Source organism: Alligator mississippiensis, chromosome 7 (assembly GCF_030867095.1).
Source record: "Alligator mississippiensis isolate rAllMis1 chromosome 7, rAllMis1, whole genome shotgun sequence".
NCBI classification, from domain to species: domain Eukaryota; kingdom Metazoa; phylum Chordata; order Crocodylia; family Alligatoridae; genus Alligator; species Alligator mississippiensis.
Genome location: NC_081830.1, coordinates 12,887,707 through 12,914,051, shown reverse-complemented (window position 1 = coordinate 12,914,051; position 26,345 = coordinate 12,887,707). Strand labels below are relative to the sequence as shown.

The following is a 26,345-nucleotide window of genomic DNA, read 5'->3' as shown; positions in this document are numbered from 1 at the left end:
CTGCCTGTTGACACCTCGGGGGAGTTGGAGCAGAGTCTAGGAGTCCTCACTCTTAATCCCTTGCTCTGGAAAGCTAGTTGAGCATTGTGACCTAAGCAGCAGCCATCAGAGATCCTCACTGACAGCTTTGTTTGGGAAATGTGTGGACAAAGAGAGAACTGCTTACGCAGAATTGCTCTCGCTCCATGTCCTAGCCCTGGGTTTCTGGGCAAAACTTTCCAAAATTGGCTTCTATTGATGAGAGCCCAGAGTGGCGCCTCAGGTGACCCGTGTGCTCTTCTGTTGCTCCAGAGGGCACCAGCTACATACTTCCCAGCTACAAATGGGGCACTGGATGGCCAGGGCTCCCCAGATCCTGCCTTACTCTGGAAAAGTCTCTACCCAAGTGGACTGAACCCTTGACTCGAGAAAAAAGTAGATGCCAAACCAACAGCATACCCACTGAAGTGGATTCTAGTTTTTGCGTGTTCTTTTCCTCTCTGCAGTTGAAAGGAGCTTTTACCTGGCCCTGTATGAAAAATGAATGATCCGCTTCACTAATCATTTGTACATGTGTCCAAAATGAGTGCTCTTTACTTAATGGGAAATATGGCTGGCCTTGCAGCAGGGGAGCAGACAGCTGTCCTCAGTAGTAAAGGCAAGGGAGATGTGCCAGATGGCAGGCTCCTCATTACCAGAATCTCTCTGCAATACTGCGGGGGAGGATTGACACTTTTGCTTTCATTATTGCCCAATCACAGTTACTCTCACCTGTCTTTTGGGCACCAAAGTGCCGTCTCTCCGTGTCTACTCGGGTATGAAAAGGAGGGAAACACTTGGTTCTCTGCTGTGCTGCATCTGAGGCTGCATTTATAAAACAAAAGGCTCTTCTGAGGCTCAGTTTAGCTCTGGGACAGTTCCTCTGAACCACAGAGGAATGATACTAGGAATAAATTGAGACAGTGGACGTCACCTGAGTTACTCAGCATGACTCTGTCTTCCTGGCTTTGATACCTGATTGTTTGGTGATATTGAGTCATTTTCTTTCTTGGTCTCCATCTGGGTCTGAGCCTCAGCCAGTTGAAGCCAGGGTGAGTGGCCAGTTTTGGCTGAATTTGCATGGGTTTTGAATTGAGCCTGTTCTCATTCTCCTTTTGGCAGGAGGAAATGCCTTGAGACTGATCAGAAGGTGCCGTCTTAAAGTATCTTTGAGGTTATGCAACAACATGAAAAATACTTTTAATTTTTAAATAAAAAAAGAGACCAGAAATTAGCTCCCCCTTTCCCCACAAAAGTCACTAACATACGCTGAGCTTTTTCTACAGCAACCAGGAGAAAACATTAATTGTCTTTTCTGCAAGAGGAGTGAGACACCTTTTTTCTCTGGATCCAGCTGCCTGAGCATAGAAAGCCAAACCTGGCTCCAGCAAAATGTTTTCATGCTGCATAACTTTCAGTATTAAGAGCCATGCATGTTTCTGCAGAGATTTCAATACAACCCTCTTCCCCTCCACTTCCCTACCCCCAACTGAATGTACCATTTTACTCTGACCTACATAGGAAGAGACATAAGGTGGCTGGGTTAGAAGCAGGTAGGGCGGATCATTTCTCAGCTGCAGTGCAACTGTAGGCTTAAATGCAGCAGGGGAAAGAAAGGGCAGGTTAACTCCTGTATTGTCATGTTCCTGTAGTGGTTAAATTCCATGCTGGGTGTGTGATCTTTCTCTTATCACCCTTTTAGGTTTCATCCTCCACGTCTCCTAACTAGTTGAAAGTGTACCAAGATGCTGCTGCTTATCTGGAGCAGAGGCAGAATAGGAACACCCAGAGTGCATAAATAAAATGATAGCTTTCTCCTCACCATGCTCTGCTTTTCCCTTTTGTAAATCTGAGCTGTACTAGGATCACAAATGCACACTGGCAGGGTGACTTGAAAACCAGGTCATCTCAAATCATAGTATTGTTTAACACTGCAGAATACAATCTTTGGTGCTAGTGCATATGTCTGTAATTGAATGAATGAGTGAATGGGGGAGTCAGAAAATAAAATTGATTTTGTGAAACACTTTGAAGTTTCCAAAGGGTTCAGAATTGACCTGTCTTGTCTAATGTGTTGTGTTTATTTCTCCCTCCCCATCCCATCCCATCCCCCATCCATGATCATTTACCAAACATTAGCAATTGGCCTTACAACTTTGGACATCCATATGGTGTTCCTTCTTGCTGCTGTTCATGCCTTGGGGAGACTTTGCTACACTGTTCTCACCTCCCTTCTGCCCAAGCCATCTTCATTTCTTCTTCAAGCTGTGCATGCTTCATTGTTCAGTAATGATTAATGGCATTGGTTCCTATTGCTGAGGGTAGCTTTGCAACATGCTGGCTATGTGCTTTGCTACTTGAGTCACAGCTGGCAGCAGTAGTGGGCTCCTATCTTCTAATGGAGCTGTTCCTGTAGCTGATGCAATGGGTTTCTGGGGTTTGGTACTATAGGTTCTGAGGTGTTTTTTTTTCCTCTGTCCTGGTTGTGAACCATCTCCTACTCCTTCCCTACCTGCCTCAGTGCACTGAGGATGCTATTACTCCTTTGGTAACATGCCAGACATAGAGCTCACCTCAGAGTGTCTGTGCAGCAAGTAAGACCTTGTTAGCTTGGATCGTATTGGGAGCCCCAATTTGTAGATCAGCGACTGTGACATTTCCCCTGCTCCATTACTTAGTGTGAGGCCTGTTCCCCGTGATTCTTCACGTGCAGCCATTGCATGCACGTGAGTGGCTTACATTTTGGCTTTCCTTCCTAGATGCAGGCACCGATCAGACAACAGCAAAAGCCTCAAACCACCCTACCGTCAGCTGTCCAGGGGCAGAAGGTGGGCTCCCTCACCCCTCCGTCCTCCCCAAAGACACAGCGTGCTGGGCACAGGAGGATCTTAAGCGACGTGACACACAGTGCCGTTTTTGGGGTGCCAGCCAGCAAATCTACCCAGCTCCTGCAGGCAGCAGCCGCAGAGGCCAGTCTAAACAAGTCCAAGTAGGTGCCTTCGTATCGGGTGAGGAGGGAGGGGTGAGAATTTCTGGCTTTGTGCTGGTGTGAAATGTCCTCTCCCCTTTGACCAGAAAGGGACATTGTCATTCCATTGGGCACCCCAGTCTGCCAAGCCCCCCAAAACTTTCCCAGAGTTTCCTTCTGGAAGGCAAAAGTCTACCCAAATGCTTCCATTCTCCCAATGTGTGAAGTGACTTCAGATCTCCACTCCACTGCATGTGAAGAATCATTTAGGAGCTTTCCAGGAGCTCCAGCACTTGAGCAGATCCTCGCGCAAATTGCACGTGTGGCAATGCCTCTCTGAAAAGTGCACCACACGTTGTCCAGACTGTAGCAGCATTTCCAAAGTCAAGAGGCTGAGATGAGGTATGTGGGCTTCTGTCTTCCAAGGTCAGTTGCACTGCAGCCTTTCAGCCATGCTTCTCTGACCTTGCAGTGGTACTTGCTGCTCTACAGGCAGGTAGAAGGAGTCCATCATACCATCACTGTGCTCCAACCCATGTGCAGCTTTCTAGGACGTAAGGAGCACTTTTCTCCCTTTGCTGCTTATTTCCCTTTGCTGTTTGGATTGCAAAGTCTTCTGGTCACTCTCAACCCCGAGTGTTGTGGTCCCATGCGGCTCTTTTCTAGAAAGCTTGGTCAGGTGCCTGTTGCTATACATAGAGTTAGTTAGCCACATTAGTCTGAAGTCCAGCAGACTTCAGCCTAATTTTATAGATTGATAGACTGACTATAAAAATAACCATAACACAAAATGTAGTACAAGAGTGCTATTGTAGCTGTGATGGCCCAGAAATGATGCAAGAGGCAAGAACTTTTGTGTGATATATCTTTTATTGGACCAGCTATGTAGCTGGGACAAAGACAGATAAGTATTTTAAATGCAAGAGATTCTTCATCAGGTCTCTGATCACAGGAAGCCTATAATATAAAATGGCTATAAAATATAAACCTTGCCTATAATATAAAATCCAGTTATTAAATAATGACTCTGAATCAGTTTATAAGGTGCAGCTCTACCCTGTCTGTTGCTATCAAGTGCATCAAAGACATCACATAGGGGTAGAGAGGTCGCTTGGTATGCTTCAGAAGAAAAGGAACATATACAGTAAGCTTCACTGAATGTATAGGGCTAGAAGGACACCTGTGCTTTGTCTAATTTTCTGCATGACACAGGCGGGTGTGTTTTTTCAAGCTGACTTCACGGACCATTAATGTATTTTTTGTTTGTGGTGGCTGCAGGTCAGCCTCGACCACACCCTCTGGCTCCCCCAGGACCTCTCAGCAGAATGTTTACAACCCACCAGATGTCTCCACGTGGAACCCATTTGATGATGACAATTTCTCCAAGTTGACGGCCGAGGAGCTGCTGAACAAGGACTTTGCCAAACTGAGTGATGGTAAGCTGCTGAGGGGACTCGGTGTCTGCCAGCTGTTGGCATTGCTGCTAGGTAGAGGTGGGGAGATGGTGATGGTGAGGGAATAAGAATTTTAGATGGTTCTTATGAGCTTGAGACCCCACATAACCGATCTGTTTGTGTCTTGTTCCTTTTTTGGATAGTAAAAGCAAAGTAAAATGGTTAGATCCTCAACAGGCTCCAACTACTGTTGTTCTACTGAGTAGTCTTTACATCCGCTGAGGATTGTCCCTTGCCCTCCAAGTGTCTCTCTTTTTGTGGGGTGCATGACATGACTGCATAAGCCCTTCATAATGTCTTATTCATCTGTGCACCTCTAAGCGCCACTCTCTTTGCAAGTACGAATGGTCAAAAGTCTGCCTGAGAATAGGTGGACCATATTTAAATGTCTTTTTGTTCTTAAGGCATACAGCTATGTGTGGTTAAGGCTCAATGTTTTCTGTAGCATCATGTCAGCTACCCTAGATTCTCCAGCCCAAATGACAAACAATCTGTAGGCGGTTAGGTCAGAGTGATCCTTGAACTCGCATCTCTGTATCCATAGCAAAGTTGTCTTAATTGCTCTTTCCCTGCATCTCTTTCCTTCTGCCTTGAAAGAGTGCCCTTGAAATCAGGAACAAGATACTATTTTTTGTGAACAAAAATGGCAGGTCTAGCAAAAACAGTCTATCAGTTAAACTGTTTCGCGCTACATCTGCAAACAGTGGCTTGCAGGAAGTGTAAATTAAGACACAGTATCGGTGCATTGTCTTTAAAGTGGTTTACAGTCATCTGGAATTTCAGGTAAAGCTCCAGAAAAGGTTGGCAATTCTACAGAGAATTTGATTCCAGGCTTCCAGCCGGCTCCCTCAGCAACCCAGGCAGATGCTTTTGGTTCCTCTTCCTTCGCAGCTGGATCAGGTAAGCACATGGACCTGTTCTGAAGGAGCTGTGCTTGGGATAAGATAAGTGACAGGGCAGATACTCTTCTGCATCCTCCTCCAGAGCCATATCCATTTGACTGATCTCATTTTATCTTGGGGCATCTTGGCAGCAAACACGAGATGGATTTGGGCTCCTTAATTGTAGCGTGACAGGTAGGACATGGGCAATGGGTGACCTGAGCCTGGGAAGCATGTTTGATGCATTTCAGTTGGCTTTTGAAGGCAGAATGACACAATCTTCAGGAAGAGAACCAATGTTCTGGTGAGGTGGGTACTGAGCCAAGGCTTCAAGTCTATAAGCAAGTTTATCTCTTGCTTATCAAAGCCATGCAGAGCTAGCCACCCTGAAGAGAGCAGTCATTGGGCATTGAAAGGCTTAGCTGGAAACAAGAGGACTCTGAGAAATGCTGGACAGATAGATATGCAAATTCTTCAATTTGTCTTGATGAGGTATGTCAGGAGGGTGGGGGGTGGGGGGAGGGCTAACAGAATGAAGAAAATTAGGATGCTGGGTAAAATGCTGAGTATCTGTGACTGGGGCAGACTTTTCCCTGCCTCAAAGAAGACATTGTGACTACTTGAATAGAACCTATTAATTACCTTGTAAATTAAAAAAAAAAAAAAAAGGGAGGGTGAAGAGGGGTTGATGAGGAGAGGTTGGACTTCAGGAGTTCACTTGGGCAGTCTAAGGAACTGATCCCATCAGTGTTTGGAAACCCAAGGAGTTCTGCACAGGGGGCCAAGCTCCTGCCCAGAAAGATGCTTTCATGGGGTCAGGGCCCATGACTTTTTATTTGTTTTTCTGCCATTCTCCTATAAAGCCTGCACCAGCTCCTCCAGCCTCAGAAGTCCCTTGCTGAAAGAGGCTGTATGTCATGCATTTCTTCTTCAGCAGGGGTTCCTGTTGAGCATAATACAGACCTGGGAAGTCTCAGCACTTTAGAATTATACACCGCAGGTTGTTTAGATTGGCATTTCAGGCAGTTTTCCTTTCCCCAGACCCACATCCAACCCTTTTAACATTTAAAGATGTTTCGGCTAGATTAAAAATCCTCCTTGAGGTTTTATGACCTCAGAGAAGGGAATCTTGCTGTGTCTTAAATTAGGTGCGAGTGCTTGAAGGCAACCAGTGAGAGAGCCAGGTCATGAGCCTGCCTCAGATTTTTAGATCACTCCTGATTTCTTATTTACTCCGGGCGGGGGAAAAGATGCATCAAGCTGATTTCTATCTGTAAGTGGAGCTGGGTAGAGCTTATTTTGAGCTCTGTAGCCTTCCAGTGGCTTGTACCTGCAAGCTAAAGTGCTGCAGCACAAGAGGAAGGTGTCTAAATGAGTGACTGTGCTGCAGGTAACTTTCTCTAGCCCTGTGATATTGTTTGGATTGGTCCTTCTGATGGTGTCGATCAGCATTGCTCGACTGACGCTGATAGAGCGACATTGTATTATTCCAGCTGAGGACCCGGTTCAGCGTTCTAACAAAATGCCGCAGAGACCGATCTTTGCAGGTGGAAAGTGCCCCGAATTCCCGTAATTCAGTAGGTTCAGGTAGTCTTCTCGTAACACAATGGCTTGATCAGCTTTCTTAAGGTGTGTAAGTTTCCATTCGCTCCTGCTGAAAGTTGGTGGGATTTTGTTCAATGCTCAGGACTGTAGATTCTTAATGGAAAGGCACTATAGACTTGCTAAGCCTTATTGTTGGGAAACAAGTGATTCAGGCCCTGGGCTGAGACTCAGGAAACCTTGGGCAAGTCATTTCCTTCCTTACCTCCCCTTCTGTAAAACTGGGATAATGGTTCCCAGGTAAGAGGCCTCATCTCTTTGTGTTCATGCAGTGCTCAACACAATGGAGACCCAATCTTGGTTACCCTGGTGTAACTAAATATTTTATTAGGGTTTTTCTGTGGACCTCTTGTCTATTGTGTTCTGAAAGTTTCCCAGGTTGTCCATAGGGTCCTCCCCTACTCTTGGATCTTTTGTTTCTAGCTTTTATTGGAGCTTCCCCTGGACTGATGAACTTTGCTCCTCTGCCACTACAAGTATGAACCAATGGGTGCAGTGACTGTGAATTTGCAGGTGTGCATGTTGCATTTTACCGTACCTTTTGTGGGAAGCAGTGTGGTCGAGTGGACCGGGTTGTATTTCCAGCTTAGTTGGTGATCTGCTCTGTGACCTTTGTCAAGGCACTTGCTCTTTCTGTGCCTCAGTTCTTTGAGGATGTCTGTGGATTAAAAGAGCTGCAGAAGAACTACGAAGGGGTGGGACTACTATTTTTGGCCTAAAAGAATTGAATTTGGGTGTGTATTTAACTTGTGGTGTTTTCCTCTGCCTCTTCCTCAAGGGCAGGTTTTGGTAATTCTTTTAAGAATCAACCTATGTCTCAGTGCTGAACCGTTTCTGCTTGACATTTTGCCTTTTTCTTTTCCTCCCCTGTTGTTTCTCTGCTGCTTGACTCTTCCTGCTTATCCAGCTGAAAAAACGAAAGATATTCTGAGTTTGGACACTAGCCCTCCGCTTCTGACTGTGCCTGATCCTTTCGTTTCTCTTCCATTATCCGACACACCAGGTAATCAGAAGAGAATCTGCACTTTTTGTGTCAGTATTTTCATCATTCCATTTTTTGGATTTAATTCTTAGTAGAATTTAAACCTTGTGCCCAGCACTTTGATGAAGGCCCCTGTTGCATTGATGGAAGTCAGCAGGAGAGATGAGACCAGCACCTTTTGAAGCTGGTCCTACATGCTCATGAGTGTATGGCACCTAGGACAAAAAACCCTCATTTTCTGATTGTAGCCCTTGTGTACTACCCGATAACGGGATTTTCATCTGCCATGTGCATCAAGGTTCTGTGTACAACATAAGGAAAAAAATCCAGTATTTAATTGCCCTTTGTTAGGCCATGTTACATTGGTCTCAGATTCCTAGGTATTATGTTCCAGCCTTTTCTGTAATGCAATCATTTTCCCTTTGGGTCCTTGGTTAGCACTTGTCTTGCTGCAAATATGTGCTTTATCTGAAGTAAAAGCTGTCTTGTAGCATTCCCTGTTTTGACAATTTTCACATCAAAAGTTCACCCTGAGAGAGGATAATTGGTAGAGACTGCACTTAACATGAATGTAGGCACTCCTTTGTACGCAAACATATGTATAACTACATGAACAGCTTGCTGCAGAAATCCTCATTTAAGTTATGGAAGAGCGGTTTATATGTTTGGGCTATATCTATTGCTTTTGAGATGGTCAGTGGGAGAGTCCTACTTGAAACGAAGCAAAGGATTTATACATCAAACAGTAGGAGCTTTACAATACTGTGGAAACTGTGTTGTTATCACCACATAACCCTCTAGATTTTGAACCTAGGGCCTTCAGCACTAAAAGCATGAATCTCTACTGCTTGAGCTCAAGGAATTCTCTTCTCTCCATAGACAAGAATTCACTAAGTTAACTTATTTAGTTGGTCTAATAAAAGATATCTGATTTACCCAAAGATCCTTGTCTGACTAAGTTAACTTGGACTCTTATTTGGAAGTTCCCCTAATCCCCTGCTGCCTGCATACAGAACCCCCTCTGCCTAGGGACTGCTGCCAGCCACAAGAATGGGATATTGCTCAGGGTATGTTTTCTCACTCTGCAACTTTCTCACTCCACCAGTGCCTCCCCAAAGCTCCCCTGTGTGCCCAGAAGGGCTGAGTTCTCTCACATTTCACAGGGAAAGATTCACAGAGTGACTCAGCTTACTGCAAGGGGCATGTGCCCTTAGAAGTACTAGCCACTTAGAAGGAACCATACCACCAATAAGGATAAAGTAAATGGGGTATGGCTTTGCAAGTATTTCTGTACACACCTGGATTAGGCTACCCTATGTGCTTATAACTTTGCAGTGAAGGAGGAACCTCTACATGGCAGGTGTAATAAATCCTTATCCTCCTATGCAGGCCAACCACTGGAGATGCACAGTCCCCTACTGCAAGTTGTATTTGTATTGAACTAATTTAACGTTCTTAATGCTGAGGAATAGTCCTGGAGAGTATGGGGGATAGTGTCCAATGGAGAAACTGAGATATTAGCTAGTGGGTAAAATCGCTGCAGCCATCTCTTCCTCAGAAGGAGAATTTTGGTAAATATGTACTTTTGACTTTTACTCAGTATACAAGGGCTGGAATCACTAATGGAAATGTAACTGGTAAGAGGAGCTGGAAAGAGAGAGAGAAAAATATGGCAAAACATCTGTTAAAATACTGGAAAATGAAATATTCATGCTGAGAACACTTTTCTTTGTGCCTGTGTAGGGAAGTGAGCCAAGTTGTTCTTAATAAGCTTATTACCAGCTTCTGCTGATTAATCAGAATGGAGTATTTGATCAGAATGCTAATTTTTCTGCTGTGTGGCTCGTATTGGTACAAATCTTGCTTACAGTACTATTGGAAGTTTGACGTTTTGCACAAGGTATTCTGGAAGCCTTAAATTAAGCTGAGTGATGAAGCTTGAAATCAGATTTTGCTCTATGCACGAATCTTACTCTGTAATAACCTTCATCCAATTTTTACATGTCTAGTATATGCATTAAAGATTTTTTTTTTTTTCCTTGGGGCCTGCTCCAGAACTTGCAGGTATGAATGGGCTTTAGGTATAGCCCTTAATACATGCTTGAGCAAATTACTTAAGCATATGCTGGATTTCAGGCATGCAGACATTCCTGTCACCATATTACTGTGCTGACTTCAGCACATACCTATCATTTAAAGTGCATGCTTAAGTGCTTTGCTGAAATACAGCCCTGATTTTTGTATTATCCCCTTGTAGGGATGCACCAAAGTGTTTTTTTGTTTGTTTTTTTTTCCTCTGCTTTCCAAGAGAAACACTTCTGCATAGACATGTGAATATCTGAAACATGAGTGCACTGAATGTTTCATTCCAAAGGTTTTCTTTTTTTCCCCTCCTCTCAAAGCTGGCAAGGATACAGGGGAAACAACAACTGAGAAATTAAAAACCAAGGAAATACTGCTTATATTGGAAACTTTGAAAAAGGGGAACACTTGCAAAGAAAACCCATTTCCACTGCAAGGCTGAGAACCAACCATTTTGACGGGCTCTACCGAGAGTGTGAAGGAGTCAACATCTTGAGTTGTACTGACCAAACCTTTAGAGATTCAGGAATTAATTACCTACGTACCTTGTCACTGTTGGTGTCTTGGGACATGAGTAGGATTATAAGTTTGGCTTTGGTTATGCTTGTCTGTATGTAGAGGGTTGCATCGAGTTTCTAAGGTGAATTTCCTGCTGCCAAGACACTGTAGACTGACTGACTTGTTCTTGACAGCTGAACAGGACTGACCTGGTAAGAGATGGGTCACTGGTTATGGGAGACTCAAATAGCAGTGGGAACTCTAGAGCAATAGTTAACTGGGGAAAAGCACTGCTTGTCCAAACTAGAGAAAGGAGGGCATGCTCCCTGGGGCTTTTGGTAGGGGAGCAGCCTGTGCTTTTTTGCCCTAGTTCTAGTCCCTCTTGGGTGGATATTGATAGGCCCCATTGCTTACCTTTTGGTTTCTATACTCCCTAAAGTAATACACATCATGGGCTAGAGTAACGTTATCCATCCATTATAAATGTGCCTAATTTTGCCCTATGTACGTAATTATTTGCCTCAAAATATGGTCAGAGCCCATTATTCCAGGCACCACAGAGAAACCTAATAGGAGTTGGTCCCTGCCCTGGAGAACTTAAAAGTCTAAATAGACAAAATGGCTGAAGGCAGGAAAGGGACCTCAGGCATAGGGAAGATGCATGTGCCATTTGAATCCTTGAACAGAATTGGCTCCTCATAGATGGTTGTTGTTATTATTAGATTTCCATATGATCCAGCATACAATGCTGCTTTTTAAACAGTGTCAGATGGGATTTATCAGAGACTTAGAGCTAGCACTTAACAAAGTTTTCTGCCTTTTACTGCTACATGTGAACATGGGCTTCCCTCCTGCTTATTTTATATAGAACGGCAAAGTGATGAATCTGAGAAGACAGTTAGCACAGCCTGGAAACAAAGCTGTTGTCTGTGGCTGTTACGTTATCAAGCCAAAGTGCTGAAAAATCATGAAACTGGTATCCCTTCCGTTCCATACCGTGCGATTGATTTTTTTTTTTTTTTTTTTTTAAATTATAATCAGGACATTTTCAGTCATAACTAATGTGAGGTTCCTTTTCTTTTGGGGTGGGGGGTAGGGGAGGGCTCACATGGTTTGGTATCACATTTCCAAGTTTCCTTGCAGCTTTAAGGTCTAATTTTAATTTTATATGAAAACATACTCATAATCACAAGATGCCAGAAGCTGGGACTTTTTAAAAAAAAAAAAAAATGTAAAGGACTTATGTGGCATCCAGAAGCACAGAGCCAGGACTTATGAAGCAGCCTAATTCCTTTTCTAAACATACAAGTTATACTGCTGTAGCTGTATTGCAGCAGTTAAAGTAGTATGACATACTTGTGTGGACACTGTTAAACTATTTAATGAAGGTGCGTGATTCCAGTGTAAATGTTTTCTCTATATGGGAATAAGTTCTACTGGATATAACTGTTTGTACAGTAGGGCTTGGTTTAAGATCGCTATGTTGGTGGGAAAATGACACTTGTAACCAGCGTAGTTAAATTGGGGGTGCTGGGGAATTGGGTATAGATGAGATTTAAGGGTTTAGGAGTCTCAATTCACTTTTAAAGAATGTAGGATCCTGGGATGTACCAGTCCCTGTAGGAGACTTGGAAAATCGCACTGTCTGCAGCTCCTGCTTTGAGCGCTTGGAAAGTTTTTCTTCTGTGTTTCTTGATGTTTCAGAAAGATTGATATTTTTCCAGCCCCCACAGATGGACAAAACTGAATGATTTGTGTTTCACTCTAGAACAGGCAGGGCACTGGAAAGGAATGATTTGTCCAAGAGCTCACTTAAATGAATAACCACTTTATTTGTGGATGGTGAACTTGATTTCTCTGTGGAGGACCACAAAGCCCATTTGAGACTTTCACCCCCCCTTTAATTGAAAGGGTGAATAGTGCCTTGCATTTACTTCGGGGGGGGGGGAGGCGGGCGTCAGGGATTCTACCTCAGTGGCATTAAAAAAAAATTAATTATTAATTGCAATGATTTATTCTTGCTCTTTTAAGGAACTGCTTTCTGACTATTACACATTGTCCTGGAAATTTCTGATAACACTCAAAAGAAATAATCATGCACTTGCATGTTTTTTGGAGAGAACCCGTATATATGCAATTAAAAAAAAATGTTGGCAATCTAAAGAATCAGTTCTGTTCAGCAGGAACTCCATTAAGAAAATTAAAGTCCAGTGTCCTCCCTTTGATTAGTCCAGAGCCTAGCAAAATCCTCCAAGGTAGAATAATGAACGAGGCTTCCTTTCATCTTTAATACTTGATTAATCAATAGGAAGAAATCCTTCTGAGTGACTAATCTATACTTACTTTGATAATTGGCCCTCTCGCTTGCAGCGGTGTTGACTTGGCAGGATTTTTACAACCCTGTTTTTCTTTCTCAGTTGACATCCGAAGAAAAGGACTCTGCTGTGTGCTCTATTGAATTATCTCTTTCCTTTTGCTTTTCTTCCGTGGTGCAAGAGTGAGTAACGTTCTTGAGGTGTGCAGTGCCTGGATGTAGAGAACTGTGGCTTTGAGATGTTGCATCTTGATTGTTCAGTGTGGCATTGAGCTATTTTGGGAATAATTTTCCCACTTCCCTTGTAGGTTTCTTAGGAATACTCATTTACTCAATTTTACTAATAGACTGGACTACTTGAAGGCCCAGTAGCCTCTCTTCTCTGTAGGAGTTTATAACTGCATCCTTTAAAACCCTTTCTACTGGCCAGGTCTTTTACAGCGTCAATGTAACCAAGCAGGGATGCAATGCACGAATCTGGAAGCTTTGGCACTGAGCTGTTGCAGATGCAAATGCTTTATTCATGCAAACTGACTGAGTGCCTGATTTGCATATGCATTATGCAGTCTGGATTTGGAGAGAGAGGCTAAAATGTTGGCACTGGATTATTTCACAGTTGGCTTGGGTATGTGTAGAATCAGACCCTGATTCTATGTTTCTCTCAAAATGGCACAAGTCCAGGGTAACTCTGCTGATGTTAAGTGGCATTACAGCCATTGAGAGGGGAAGCAGTCTCTTTGACCTGGCTTTCGAAGCTACTGACCAACCAGCATCTCCCATTTGAAAAATCATGTATAACGTTCACCGGACGCAGGTGACTCTCTTCACTGTGCTCCCTATGGAACATGTCCTTGATTTGTCTCGGTTCCAAAAGGAAACAAATCGGTCATTTTTAAATGCTGTTCCCCAGCACTGTAACGCTCCTCATGGCTGGCTCACATGGTGAGGAAAATGCTCTCTCACTTTCTAACTGCGTTCAAGCTGCAGCAGCCCAAGGACAGGGTTGACAAAATACTTGTTTTCTTCTGAATGTTAAATACAACTGAAGGCTTCATTCAAGTTGCTCAGCCAGTAGCCTTGTTAATCTAGGTAAAGCCCCTGATAGCAGTAACCAAAACGGCTGTGATCCTGAGATGCGCTGCTTGGACGAAGAGCAGCTCAGCATTACTAGATCTTGACTGTAGGGGGAGGCCTACCTTTTCACATCCGGCTAGATTTGAACCACAGCTGCTACGTTTGGTCCACCAAAAAAATGCTCTAATTTAAACTATCCTATCATTGTTTGACTGACTAACTTTGAGTGGCAGTGCTGGTCCACAATGCATGTTCTTGAAGTTCAACTAAGGAGCTTGAATCCACAAACCTGCCTGGCCTGTTGCAGAGGTACGTTCTGATGACTGGATGATGTTGATGGCAAAAAGCTCAGCTTGGGGCTTGTATGTATGTTGTGTTAACATAGCTAACCTAATATAACTGTTGGAGAATGGCTCCCCTTCTAATTAAAAAGTCCTTCCCTTTGTTGTCAGTGGAACTGGAGATCATTCATCGCTGAAGTCACCAAGTAGTTATTAAGCATTTCCTTCCGGAGTTGAAGATACTAGCTTAGTAGCTTTCCATTGCTGTCCATTCACTGCTGTTCCCAGGCTCTGTCTCACCATCCTATGGTTCAGTGCAACATAAAGTATCAAGTATGCATAGAGTAGTTCAGAAGCGCCTAAGAAAACTACTGAGACTTGTTCTCCGAGTCTCTTGGTTGCTTTTGAAAATTCCTCATATATTTATACAAAATAAAGTAACAACCAAGAGGACCAGTGCTAGGCATACCCCAGTCACATGACTTCTGTCCTTTCTTGCCTGTCCCCCTGCCCTTTTTGTGTTTTGTTTAGTTCATAAACCCTGCTATGAAGCAACATAGTTCTCTTTACTTCTCTAGCACTCTGCCCATACAGTAAAATGCCACCCTGTAACAATGCTGACACAACAAAATTTTACAAAGGAAGAAAGAATTAAAACAGGCCACATGGGACAAATGAGAAAACATCACAAAAATATCTAAGAGTGGTGTTTTCATCAAATCAGTGTTGCAAGATCTTGGGCATTTTTATGATCCAAACTTTTTTTGGATTGATAATGTTTTGAAATGCACAGTGCACATGATGCATTCTCCTGTAAGGAAACAGTTGCCCACAACTAGAACCTCATTCATTAATAGCACTTGCATGTCACTACAATTCACAGAAGTGGGTTTTAATGGATCAGTTCTCATTCACGTGTCTGCTTAACATTTTTGCTGTATGGCTGGCCAAAAAGAGACAAAAGGGAAGATGGATGGTCCCTCGTGTGTGTGTGTGTAAGGAGCATAGAAGAAATGAGAAGATTGCACTTTGGAGATATAAGGAATGAGAAGATATCATGCAGGAGGTACAAAATTGGGCCAGGGCTGGAGGCAAAGGGAATCATTTCAAACAACACTTGCTGGTACTTCCATGTGGACTGGTCCTGGTGGGGTGCCCAACCTGAGATGCCTGCAAAAGGGCTGAGTTTCAGAGGATGGTTGACTGCTGCTTCTGGAAATCAGACCCCTGGAAAGAATATCTTAATATGAATAACCAAAAAGATAAATCTAATTGAAATCATGACACTTAGCAACCTTAGGGGCCTTTGCCAAACTCCCAGCTCTGAGTATTTCAAGTAGAATCCAATCTGTAATTCTCTGCAATTTCACATGTTGGGTTAATGTCTAGATAAAACCCATAGAACCCCAATTTAAGTCAGCTTTATTGTCTGGCCATGCAGTACTTTTACCTTAGCACTGTTGGCCAGGCCTGAAAAAAATGATCATTATTCAGGACTTCCTCTGTTTTGCATCTAAATACTGTCTTGGTGTCATACTTTCCCAGTAGGACAATGTTTGCTTCTTATTAGTTGGAACAGGAACCCCATGTGCTCATCTAGAGGAGGAGATATCCCTGTGCTTATTATTAACGAAGCTCCTTTTGAATCTCCAACTCCTTAGGTTGGCAGTGGAAGCCCCTGCCACCTGCCTCTCAGATAATAGAGACAAACATTTTTGTTCTCGGCAGCCTTTGCAAACAAGATGCTGGCACAGTCACGATGGAATTTACTTTGGGAGAAAATGCAACCAAGGTCTAGCAGAAAAGCCTCTTGGATAGGGTTTTCTTTAAAGCTGCCATTGGGTGGAAGTCCAGGTTCATCCCACAGGCATGGTTTTGAAGGATCTCCGTACAAGTGAAAAGTTGCAGCAGCGTTCACTCAATTGCTTGTTTTAACTTTAATTTTTTGGGGGTGGGGTCCAGCTGTTTCCATTTTTATATCTGGTGACTTCTTCCTTTTCCTTGCTGGGCCATTTTAGGTAGAAGGGCTGGGAATGCCCCTTAGCTTCCATGGCTCAGACGGGGTGTGTGCCCTGTCCTCACAGGGCCAGATTCTCAAGGTCCTGTGTCCTTTTGCTTTGCTCTTGCATTGGAAAAGCCATTGTGAGTATAATAGATTCATACCCATCTCAAGGCTTTTGCCCACTGCTACAGTGATGACAAAGGGACCTTTGCAAATGGGGATTTGGGTCATACACGCTGTAAGTCTTGAGCTTGCCTCTCAAGGCAAGGGCCTTCAAAATTCAGGTGGATATCAGAAAAGTAACTTCTCTCTTGTGTTCTTGCAACTTCCTTCTCTGTGTACAACTTCACTTTGTGCACCAGAAGAACCATTTTTGCATGAAGGAACATGTGAAGGTGCCAGTCCCAAATCTTTCACTTACCTTTGGCTTGTCAGCTCAGCACAGTGACGCTCATCATAATTTAAAAATATAGGTATCTTTAACTCTACCTTTATAATTGCACATGGCACCATTTAGGCCTACACATTGCTATTAGATGTGCCCCACTCACCCCCTCGCCGCCCCCCTTTTTTTAATTTAGTGTAATAGAGATTGACTTTTTCATGGTGGCCTTGAACTCCAGCCAAAGACTACATAGCTGTCATAGTATTTTTTCCCTTGATCAGATGAATCATTTATTGTTGTGACTCGGAACTAAAATCATTCTGCCCCCTTTCAAAAGAGACTGAAAGCTGTGCCTGCGAGGCAGTGAGGTCACTGGACTACAGAGCAGTTGGTATTTCTATATTAGGTACTGATGAATTTTGGCAGGATTCACTCTGGTTTTACTGGTTTGAGGAATCGCAGAAATTTGGAAGTGGCGTCTCATCCCACATCAGTGATACCATAAGGACGCAACTTGACACTAAAATGCTACAGTAGCAAAAAAAAAAAAAAAAAAGTTTTAAATCAATCTCTATCCTGTCCCATCTTCTGTACTGTTATGGTATAAAGACAAGGTCCTTCTGAATCTTTGTCTTGTATAGCACTGAGCATGTACTTGGTAACTAATGAATAACGTGTAGAGCCTGTCTGGATACCGAGAGACCTTCTGAAAAATAATAATCTAGATGTAAAAGTGCCTTAATGGCATACTTGCCACATGTCTGGTGTTGTGAAGCCTTCCCCTGCAAAGTGAAATGACCGGGTTTTCCAATGTGTAGCTAGCTCATGTAAGTACTTTGTGTCTCCTTACAAAGAATGCTGTCTTCAAGGGAATCAGGAAAATTTTGCTTGTATACTCTGCGTGAAGGAGCCTTACTAACAGCTCCTTAATTGAGTTCACTGTCAAAACTTGGTTAATATGATTGCAAAACCATTTGTTCACATATTTTAAAAAATCCAACGGATTTTTGTGCAGGGAATCTATATTTATCAATACTGAGTTGCATTACGCAACAATGAAAGCTGTAGGCATTGTGCTCTTTGCATCTTGATGTTTGAGTTTTAACACTTCAGGATCTGAAATACTTCTTGGGTTACTAGACAGCTCTGTTGGCCCAAGGCAGATTGTGAGGTCTGGCATTGCCACTTTTTCATAATCTTCATGTCTGTTTGGACACCTAACAGGGACGGGCACCCTACTGTCAGGCAAGAGTAATGAAGATAACACGCCCAACTCCCTTACATAGGTTTGCAAATCTGTGGTCCTCCCTTCTTTAACACAGAGATTTTAATAAAACCAAAGACCTTGTTAATACACGAAAAGCTAGTTGTGAGCTTTAAACTGTTTTACAGTCATGGATTCCTATCTTTTAATGCTACTGCAAGACTGATTTTTGTTCTGGTGACCTATTTGGCAGGTGTAGGCCTTGGTGGACTGGGAGACCTGAGTTCTCTCCCCGCTTTCACAGGCTTGTGTGACTGCGACCACATAATCTGCATACTTCTGTGAAGTGCTTTGAGACCTTTGCCTAGCGGGTGCTCTGTAAGCAGCAGTTGTGTTCCTGCATAAAGCCATGCTAGTATTTTCTTGCAGCCAACAGACTATAACATAAGATGATCAGTCACCTGGTTGAAAAGCTGTCTAATGACTTTTTCTTTTGGTATCTTTCTGCTTCCTTCCTTCCTTTTTTCCTGCTTAACTCAGAAAAACTGATTGAAGGTCTCAAATCTCCTGAGACTGCGCTTCTGCTCGCTGATATCCTGCCTCTTGCTGACCCCTTCGGTAGCACCTCAGATGCTGTGAATGGTAAAAAACAAAAACACAAAAAACCCCCCAGGAAATAAGTGTCGTTGATGTGCTTTGTGCTTTGTCCTGTCCTGCATGCTTGCATCATAATTCTGCATGTTAACTGCCCCGGGCATGGGTGGGGTATGGCCAGACAGCAGCCACGAAACACAGTTCACTTAAGTTACAATGCATGAGGCAAAGAGACAGATTGACCTCTCTGAGTGCCACGCTCCAGGACAGCAGAAGGAGGGTGTCTGAATAGCCAACGAGTTGGAACTTGTCATAAATTGCATGGCAGAGTTGTGATCTATGCAGGTTTCTGTCCTGAAATGGATGAAAGGAGTAGATGTTGGGGGAAGAGGAAGAATGCCAAAAATCTAGAGAGAATGGATGGTTCAGCAAGGAGGATACTGACTTTGGACCTCAGAGACTTGTTCAATTTCCTGTTCTGCTACAGGCTTCCTGTATCACCTTGGGAAAGTCTCTCAGTCTTTCTGTGTCTTAGTGCTCTGTTTATAAAATGGGATGGTAGCATGTTGTGAGGGTAAACAGACTAAAGATTTTGAGGTGCTTGGCTCCCATAAAGGAGGTAAGAAAGAAATGGACTAATTAATTTGGGTAGTATTTGGCAAATGCCAGCCACTAAAAATGGTCAAACCTGAAGTTGGGATTTGTTAGTTTGCAACTTTGAGGGTTTGTGTGTGTGTGTGTGTGTGTGTGTGTGTGTGTGTGTGTGGGGCGGGGGGACGGGACGACACATAGAATCATAAAAAAAAATGCGGGTTGGAAGGGACCTCAGGGGGTCATATCTAGTCCAACCCCCTGCTCAAAGCAGGGCCGTCCCCAAAGCAGGCGTCATTTGATTGTGTTTCTTTTCCCAGCATAGATATTGGGACCTTGTTTTATAAACAGGAGAATAGTGACTGATGCTGCTTTGTTGTATCAGTTTTCCCACTGCTATTCCCTGCAGCTCTTTGAACACTCATAAATATTGCCTCCTAAACCACAAACAAGCTCTGAAATTAGCTTGCAAAAATACTTATTAATCTTTTTTGTGCTTTCCAACCTAAAGTGTCCTAGTCTCAGAATACAGAGTGACCTTCTTGCTTTTTAAATTGCTGTCCTCACTCATTACCTGTTTGCTGAAGTTGGAGTAGGGAATCAAATGCATAGCTATATCTCCCCTAATGGTCCTGATCACATCTGATTCAGTGTCCCTCTGTCTTTCCACTTCATGCATTCTGTGTAAGTAAATCTCTCTGTCCAATTTTCCTCAGCACTTTGTCTCCATAATGGTATTAAATAAAAATGGATAATCTCTTCTTTCATAGAAGGGTGGGGATTTTCAGAGGGCCCTAAATAAATCCTCAGATCCTTTTGGCTTCCAGCTGGGTCTGGTCGCCTAATTCTAAGGTACGTTTTGAAAAGTTTAGCTGAGTGATGTGGGAGCTAAAGTGAGAATGTCCTAATATGCTAGAGAATGTGCATTGCAGTGATGTGTTGGAAGAAATAACATCTACCATGTAACCCATATCATATTTGAAACTGGGCTTGAACCAACGGAGCCCCCCACGAAACATCAAATTTCCCTCCGGTTTGAGTGAACTAACTGGAATATAATACCAAGGTGCCATGTTCTTGCACAGGTAGCTGCCCTATATATTAGAGGGATACTTACAATGTCAGATAGCTGCCTGCTCAGTTTCTGCCTGCACTCTATCCGGTGAACTAACTTCTTGCTTCTCCTCTGCTCTGCTGTTTTGTGCCTTTGGAAAGGAAAAGCTGAAATAGCTGTTGAGAGTCTCATACCCGGCCTCGAGGCTCCATTGCCCCAGCGCCTTGCTTCGCAGACCGACTCGGTCACTTCTAATAGAACAGGTTGGTGAGATGTCTCAAAGTGAAATGTAGTGTTAGTGTGGGCTGCACAACAACTTTCCAGTTGAAAGGAAAATCTTAATTTAAAACAGAAAGCTTTTACACTCTTGGCCCCTGCCCACTTTAAATAGGGCTTGACCACACTGGAAAATTAAAACTAATCTCTGCAGGGTCCTTACGAGTCACTGTATTGGCTTGCTGGAGAAGGACGTGGCAGAGGCTTATAGTAACTCATCCTGCAGCCTCTTGGTTCCAGAGCAGACATCACTGCAGGTTGATAAGTCTTATAGCTAAGTGCACAATGCTTTTTGTTCCATCACAAAGGACCCCCAGGATCTGTGGGGCAAGGTAATGGTTCTTTATGGTGTACTAATCCACCAATGCTTTTTATATGATAGAAACTACATGTGTTCCATCAGCCTTGCCTTCCTTTGAATTGTGTGGCCCAGCATTATATGTTTTTACTTACCTGTATGCTGCTGATGTGACTGCTTTGTGGCATCCTGTTTCCTGCTGAGGTCTGTTATAGCTATGAACACCAGGCACCGACATTGCCTGTATCTTGCCTGTGCTCTGTCACTGGCAATTCGTTTCTCCCACTAAGACCCTGCAAATTGCTCATGTGGGTGGATGTTGGCACCTTGTTGGCACCCTGTTGACTGTAGCAGGTCACTTACCCCTTCCCAGCAATGCCCTTCCTTCCCTTCCCACTGTCTCGCAACGTGCCACAAAGATCCAGTACTTTTAAGATGCCTGACACTTTATTTACAGTTGTTTTTTCTGCAGAGGAAATGTTACCTCATCTGGCCTATGACTGACAGGTTTCTTTTCAGGAAGCCTTGCTCAGCTACTTAATTGTCTTGGAAAAGGCTGTCAGTCATGCCCAAACTATCTGGTTTGCAGTTGCTGCTCTCCCTTCCCCACCCTAGGTTCAAGCTCTCACCAGAGCATCTCAGGTTTTCCTTTATAAAACGAATGAACGAGTGACCTGCAGGCTGCCTGTCTTTCATAAAAAGCTTTTCAGCAATGACAAAAATAAACATCTCCATTCCAGCCTTTGCTAAAGCGAGTTGTGGCAGAGGTGCCCAAGATCTTGTAGTTGATTGTAAAAGGATAGGACTGTCCCATCCCTTGACTAAAACCTCATCTGCTCCAGTAAGCAGGGCATGGTTTCAGTGCTGCTCTTGCAGTGCTAGAGTTGAAGCTGTTCTTCAGCATATAGGTGGGTTCAAACATTTTGGGATCCTTGCAAATTCTATATAATTGTGAGAAGGACATACACATTTAGCTAAGCGCAGGCTCTGCAAACGGACTAGATGGGGAATGGAAATGTGAAAGCGTTAATCTAACTGTCATGTGTGTGCTATTTAATGCTGCCTTTGCTGTGGCCGTGGGACTGTTAACCTGCATTCAGACTCTCTGACTGGGGAAGACTCTCTGCTTGACTGCTCTCTGCTTTCTAACCCGGCTGCTGACCTCCTGGATGAGTTTGCTCCTATCACTATTTCAGCTCCAGCTCATAAAGGTAAAAACTCCCCCTTGTTCCAATGATAGAGTATGTTGTGGGGCAAGATCTTAGGCGATGCTCTGGCCCATAATCCCACGGTGCGCTGTAATGGGCCATGCTGTTGTCTTGTTCCTCGACTGACTACGTGGGCTGAGGAAGCCCAGCTGCAGAAGAGCAGTGGCTCAGTCTATGGTGGCTATCAAGTTTTTTTTTTTTTTTTTTGGGGGGGGGGGGAACTGCAAAGGAGTGAAACCATTGTTTAGTGGCTAAAGCACATGACTTGATAGAGGAGATTTGGGTCTCTCCTCTGGTCTCTTCTCTCATCTCTGTGCAAAACCCTTGGAAAGTCATTGAATTTCCAAGGTAGGACCTGACTGTGCTCAAGGCCTGATTTTTCAGAAGTGCTGAGCATCCTCTGCTGTAGCTGAAGTGTATGTGAGTGTTCAGCACTTCTGATCCAGGGTCCTTCACCATCACTGGTCAGCATTTGAACTGAGAGCCCAAGTTTTAACATGCACCTTTCCTGCTCTGAGTTGCCAGATAGCTGTTTTCTTCAAATACTGACCTGTTACAGTGTGTGCGCATGCAGGTGTGGATGTGTGTAGGTATGCTCCAAAAACTATATGAAAAATGCTGATATATGATGAGTAATATGCAAATCAAGTTGGAAGTAAATATTGGATGGTAAATGCCTCCCTCCCGGGGATTCTTCTCTGCATATGGCATTGAAAAGACGGGCCCAAAGGGAACACTAACCTCTGGGTGCCCACTTGCTGTGTTTAGCTTGGCTCATTTGATAAGCATCCCTATAGCAACAGGATTGGTCCACAGAGGAAGTGTAGTTGGACTCATCTGTAATCCATTTTTACAGTCGATGGCCTTTTCAGACAGGATTTTTCTTGTACTTGAGCTTTTGAATTTAAACGAGCAAATCTTTTAAGTGCTCATTGCCCTAATACACTTCCATGCCACTTGATTTGGAATAAGTGCCCTGAAATGTATGTTCAGAAGCTATTATTCTGTGTTTGGAACACAGCAAAATGGAAGATAAGCTGAAATGTTCTTGTGTGTGACTCGGTAATGAGAAACAAGAGAAGGAATTAGCTGGATTCTGTATGACTTCCCTTGGGTTGCACTGTTGTTCACACTGGTTTGAGGAGAGGCTTAAAGGTGACAGGAAAAGTGAGATTTTTTATCAGACGCACAAGAACTCCTGAGCACTTTATGGGTGACTTCTTTTAAAACCTATTACTGTTACAGTTCTAGATGATTTCATTACCCACAGAGATGTCCAAACCTTTTTTTTAATCATTCCACATTCTTGGTTGGAATAAGAAATGGTGGCTGGAAACTGCAGAAGCGAATTGCTGATGCCACAAAATAGTATGGAGAGCACAAATGTAATAGGACTCATCAGGTTGGATGCTTGCATGGCAACAAAAGCATCCAGAGATGGGTTGATGTTTTGTCCAGCCCACTGACTCTCAATCAGTAAGTCATGCTGAAATATTATGTATGTGTTGCTAGACTGCATTTTGCATTTTTGTGCTCTTATTGGAGCCCATCAAGTCTCCGAGGTCCCTGCTTTGTTTTTACGCTACAAAAAAATGAATCTCATATGGGTAGGACAGCAACAAATGTTCTCCTAGAGTGTACATTATTACTGGGGAGAGCTGAGACAGCATGATGAAGAGAGAGATGCATCACTTAAACTCATCCAAAATTGTGTACAGTGTATTTCTTGCCTATATTTTCTTGCTTCCTAAGGAAGATACCTAAATGACTACACAATGCAACGACGAATGGCTTCATGTGCAGATGTTTGCAACTGTAGCAAATTTTACTTCTTGGTGAAATTTCAGTGACTTTTGCATTGAGCAGAAAAAGCCTTGACTCCCAAAAGTCATTTCATGTCACATTAAGGAGGCCCTTTGTTACCTATGTGGGCAGACTGCTGAAGAATACAAGACTTCTGTGCACCTGCAACATGTACTCTGCTTGTGTGATTCTGGCTTCTCCACAGAGTGATTATGTAGTGAATTATCTCCCATCCCTTCTTCCTAAGATCACTGTTTCTATAGAAGACTTCTTCCTTTCACTAGCCTAGCCAAAAACCCACTAGTACATTAGTCAGTTTTGGTTTAAAAGGATTTTTTTTTATCTGGGAGGGACAGTTCTTGGCAAACATGTATGCTCATTCCCAGAAATGCCGCTAGGGCATCTACTTCTCATTGCATTTAAGGGACAGATTGTGGAAGGCGTCTAAAGGGATCAAGAAGCACAGAATGGTAAAAGTTCCTAAGTGCAGGGTAGGTGTCTCATAATGCTGACAGATCTCTAGAGGGACTATCAGCAATGCCTAAAGGAGGTTAGGCTCCAAACTCCCCAAAAATTTCAAAGCCATTTCAATAGGAGTTAGGCTCCTTACCTGCTTTAGGTGCTTTTCAAGTCTCACTAACTATCTAAGTGTGTCTTGGGGCACCAACTTTTCCTTGAGAATGTAGCCCTGCTTGCATTTTTCCTTCATAGGGAAAGAACTCGAGGGTCTTGACCCATCTCAATAACCCGTTTCTTTTCCTGTCCCTTCTTCAGGGCTACCATTTCCCTCCTTAAAACTCCCTTCAGAGAACAAGGAGGTTGACTGTTCTCTGGGTTTGTAATGGTGCCTCAGATGGCCAGTGAGGTGATGGACACTTCCATCCCTCTCAGCCATCACCCCAGAATCTGTGCTGGTCATGAATACTAAGTAAGCCCTGAAAAAGTAAAGGCTTTTAAAGCAAGCCCGTGAAATACTAAAGTAAGCCCTCAAGTCCTGACTTCTGGCTGCAAAATGTGCCAAACGCTCAGTCCATGGGTCAGCCAAATTGTATTTTGACTGTCACAAGTTGGTACAGCTATTTTGTTTTTCCTTCCCCCTTTTTCATTTTCCCTTTTGTGTTTAGTGATTGGCTCTTTTGCTTACCACCTCCTTATACTTACTAGGTTTATTTCAACTTTGCAAAAAAGCTCATCCTTGTTAACCTTTTCTTTTAAAATAAACATGTCCTAACTCTCTTTGTCAATTCTAACATGCTTTCTTTGCTATCTTTGCTTGTTTACTTCCATTTCTTCCTCCTGCTGCAGAAGATACTAATCTGATATCAGGCTTTGATGCACCTGAGGGCTCTGAGAAAGTGACAGAAGATGAGTTTGACCCCATCCCAGTGTTGATATCCAAAAATTCACAAGGTAAGACAGGATTTAAACTAAAAAAACATATCAGGACAGCCTGTTGTTTATTTTCGGCAGTGAAGCTACAGTGTATGCGAAGTAACGCTGACCGCTGGGGATACCCTTTGTAGTGTTCAATGAGCCTAATTCTTTTCTCATTCAAACTTGTTTGTCTGACAGTACAGTCAGACAAACAAGGGGATGTTGAAACAATGCAATGCAGCAACGTGGAGAAATACCCAAGTTTAACTCTGAAGGAGTTTAGTCTCGGGGTATTTGAAGCAATGTAGCCAGGTTAGTGCAGCATGGTATGCTGGCTAATTAACACCGCTGAGAAGCAGGGTATATTAGATGGTACGGAGCAGTGTGGTAACATTTGCTATCTTGCTTCCAGTATTCAAGCAAACTTGGGTATCTCTGCATGGCACTACATTGTGCTGTGTAGGCATGCCCCAAATAACTCCAGCACGGAAGTGAGAGGATAATGAGGCCTAGGCAGATAGGAGACTGGGTTTAAATGTTCAAGTCTCTTGGTACCCGAGGAGTCGCCAATACCTTGTTTTTCCTCCCAGTCTGGGTCAACTCAGTTAAGTATTTCCATAGTTAAGTTGTACTAGATACCCTTTTTGTGTAAAGCCTGCATTCGGTCTCCATAAAATGACTGGAAGGATACTTATTGAGGAAAGGAGATTATTTTCTACCTTCAGACCTCTCCTGAAATCAAATTGATGGCGATTTCTGACTGATATGTTCAAAGCCCAATGGGGGAGAATGGGCATCCAGCTCCTTTTGAGCAGTCGTGGAAGCTCCAGCCCGCGTTGTTAAGGCTTCTTTCTGGCAGCCTAGTCCTGCTTTGTTAATAGTTTTCTTAGGAACAGAGCCAAGATGCTTTATTTGCAATGCCACCTGTCATATATGACTTGTTTTCCTGAAGCCTGGTTGCAGAATTTTTTTTTTTATTTTTGCAAGAAGGTAAACTTTGATAGCATGAGCTATATTTTTTTTTTTTTTTTTCCCTCCCCAGTAGATGCTTTTCTTTCCCTGATCTCCAGATATCCTTTCTCTTACAGCATGGTGCATGCTGTACATCTGCTCTGTATCTAATATTAGCTTGGAAAGAATGAAACCTCCTAGTAAGAAATACTGAGCCATGGAGGTTGGGATTCTCAAAAGTACTTACTATTGACCTCTGTTCTGTTCCCATTTAAGTCAGTGGACGTTTTTCCAAGGACTTGAATGAAAGCACCCAGAAACCCTCTGAATTTGCTGTAAATGACCTAGGAACTTATTCTTTTTTGTAAAAATTAATCTGCATGTATTACATTTTAAGAGAACAAAATCCTTCTCTAGCACCATCAAACAATTCTGTAGCAGGGATGAAATT

General features: G+C 43.2%; 1 protein-coding gene across 9 annotated transcripts in view; it reads left to right on the top strand.

Moving 5' to 3' along the window:
• Positions 1-26,345, top strand: part of AAK1 (AP2 associated kinase 1) — a 107,178-nt gene that overhangs the window by 65,159 nt on the left and 15,674 nt on the right. For 3 of the 9 annotated variants that reach the window (XM_059730584.1, XM_019482671.2, XM_019482677.2), the window contains exons 14-21: positions 2,778-3,007; positions 4,265-4,422; positions 5,224-5,340; positions 7,831-7,926; positions 18,286-18,387; positions 20,146-20,247; positions 21,659-21,769; positions 24,875-24,979. In XM_059730584.1, coding sequence (XP_059586567.1) covers positions 2,778-3,007; positions 4,265-4,422; positions 5,224-5,340; positions 7,831-7,926; positions 18,286-18,387; positions 20,146-20,247; positions 21,659-21,769; positions 24,875-24,979 — 1,021 coding nt within the window. The remainder of the gene's footprint in view (positions 1-2,777; positions 3,008-4,264; positions 4,423-5,223; positions 5,341-7,830; positions 7,927-18,285; positions 18,388-20,145; positions 20,248-21,658; positions 21,770-24,874; positions 24,980-26,345) is intronic. The other 6 variants (XM_019482672.2, XM_019482673.2, XM_019482674.2 and 3 more) reach the window with 6 other exon arrangements.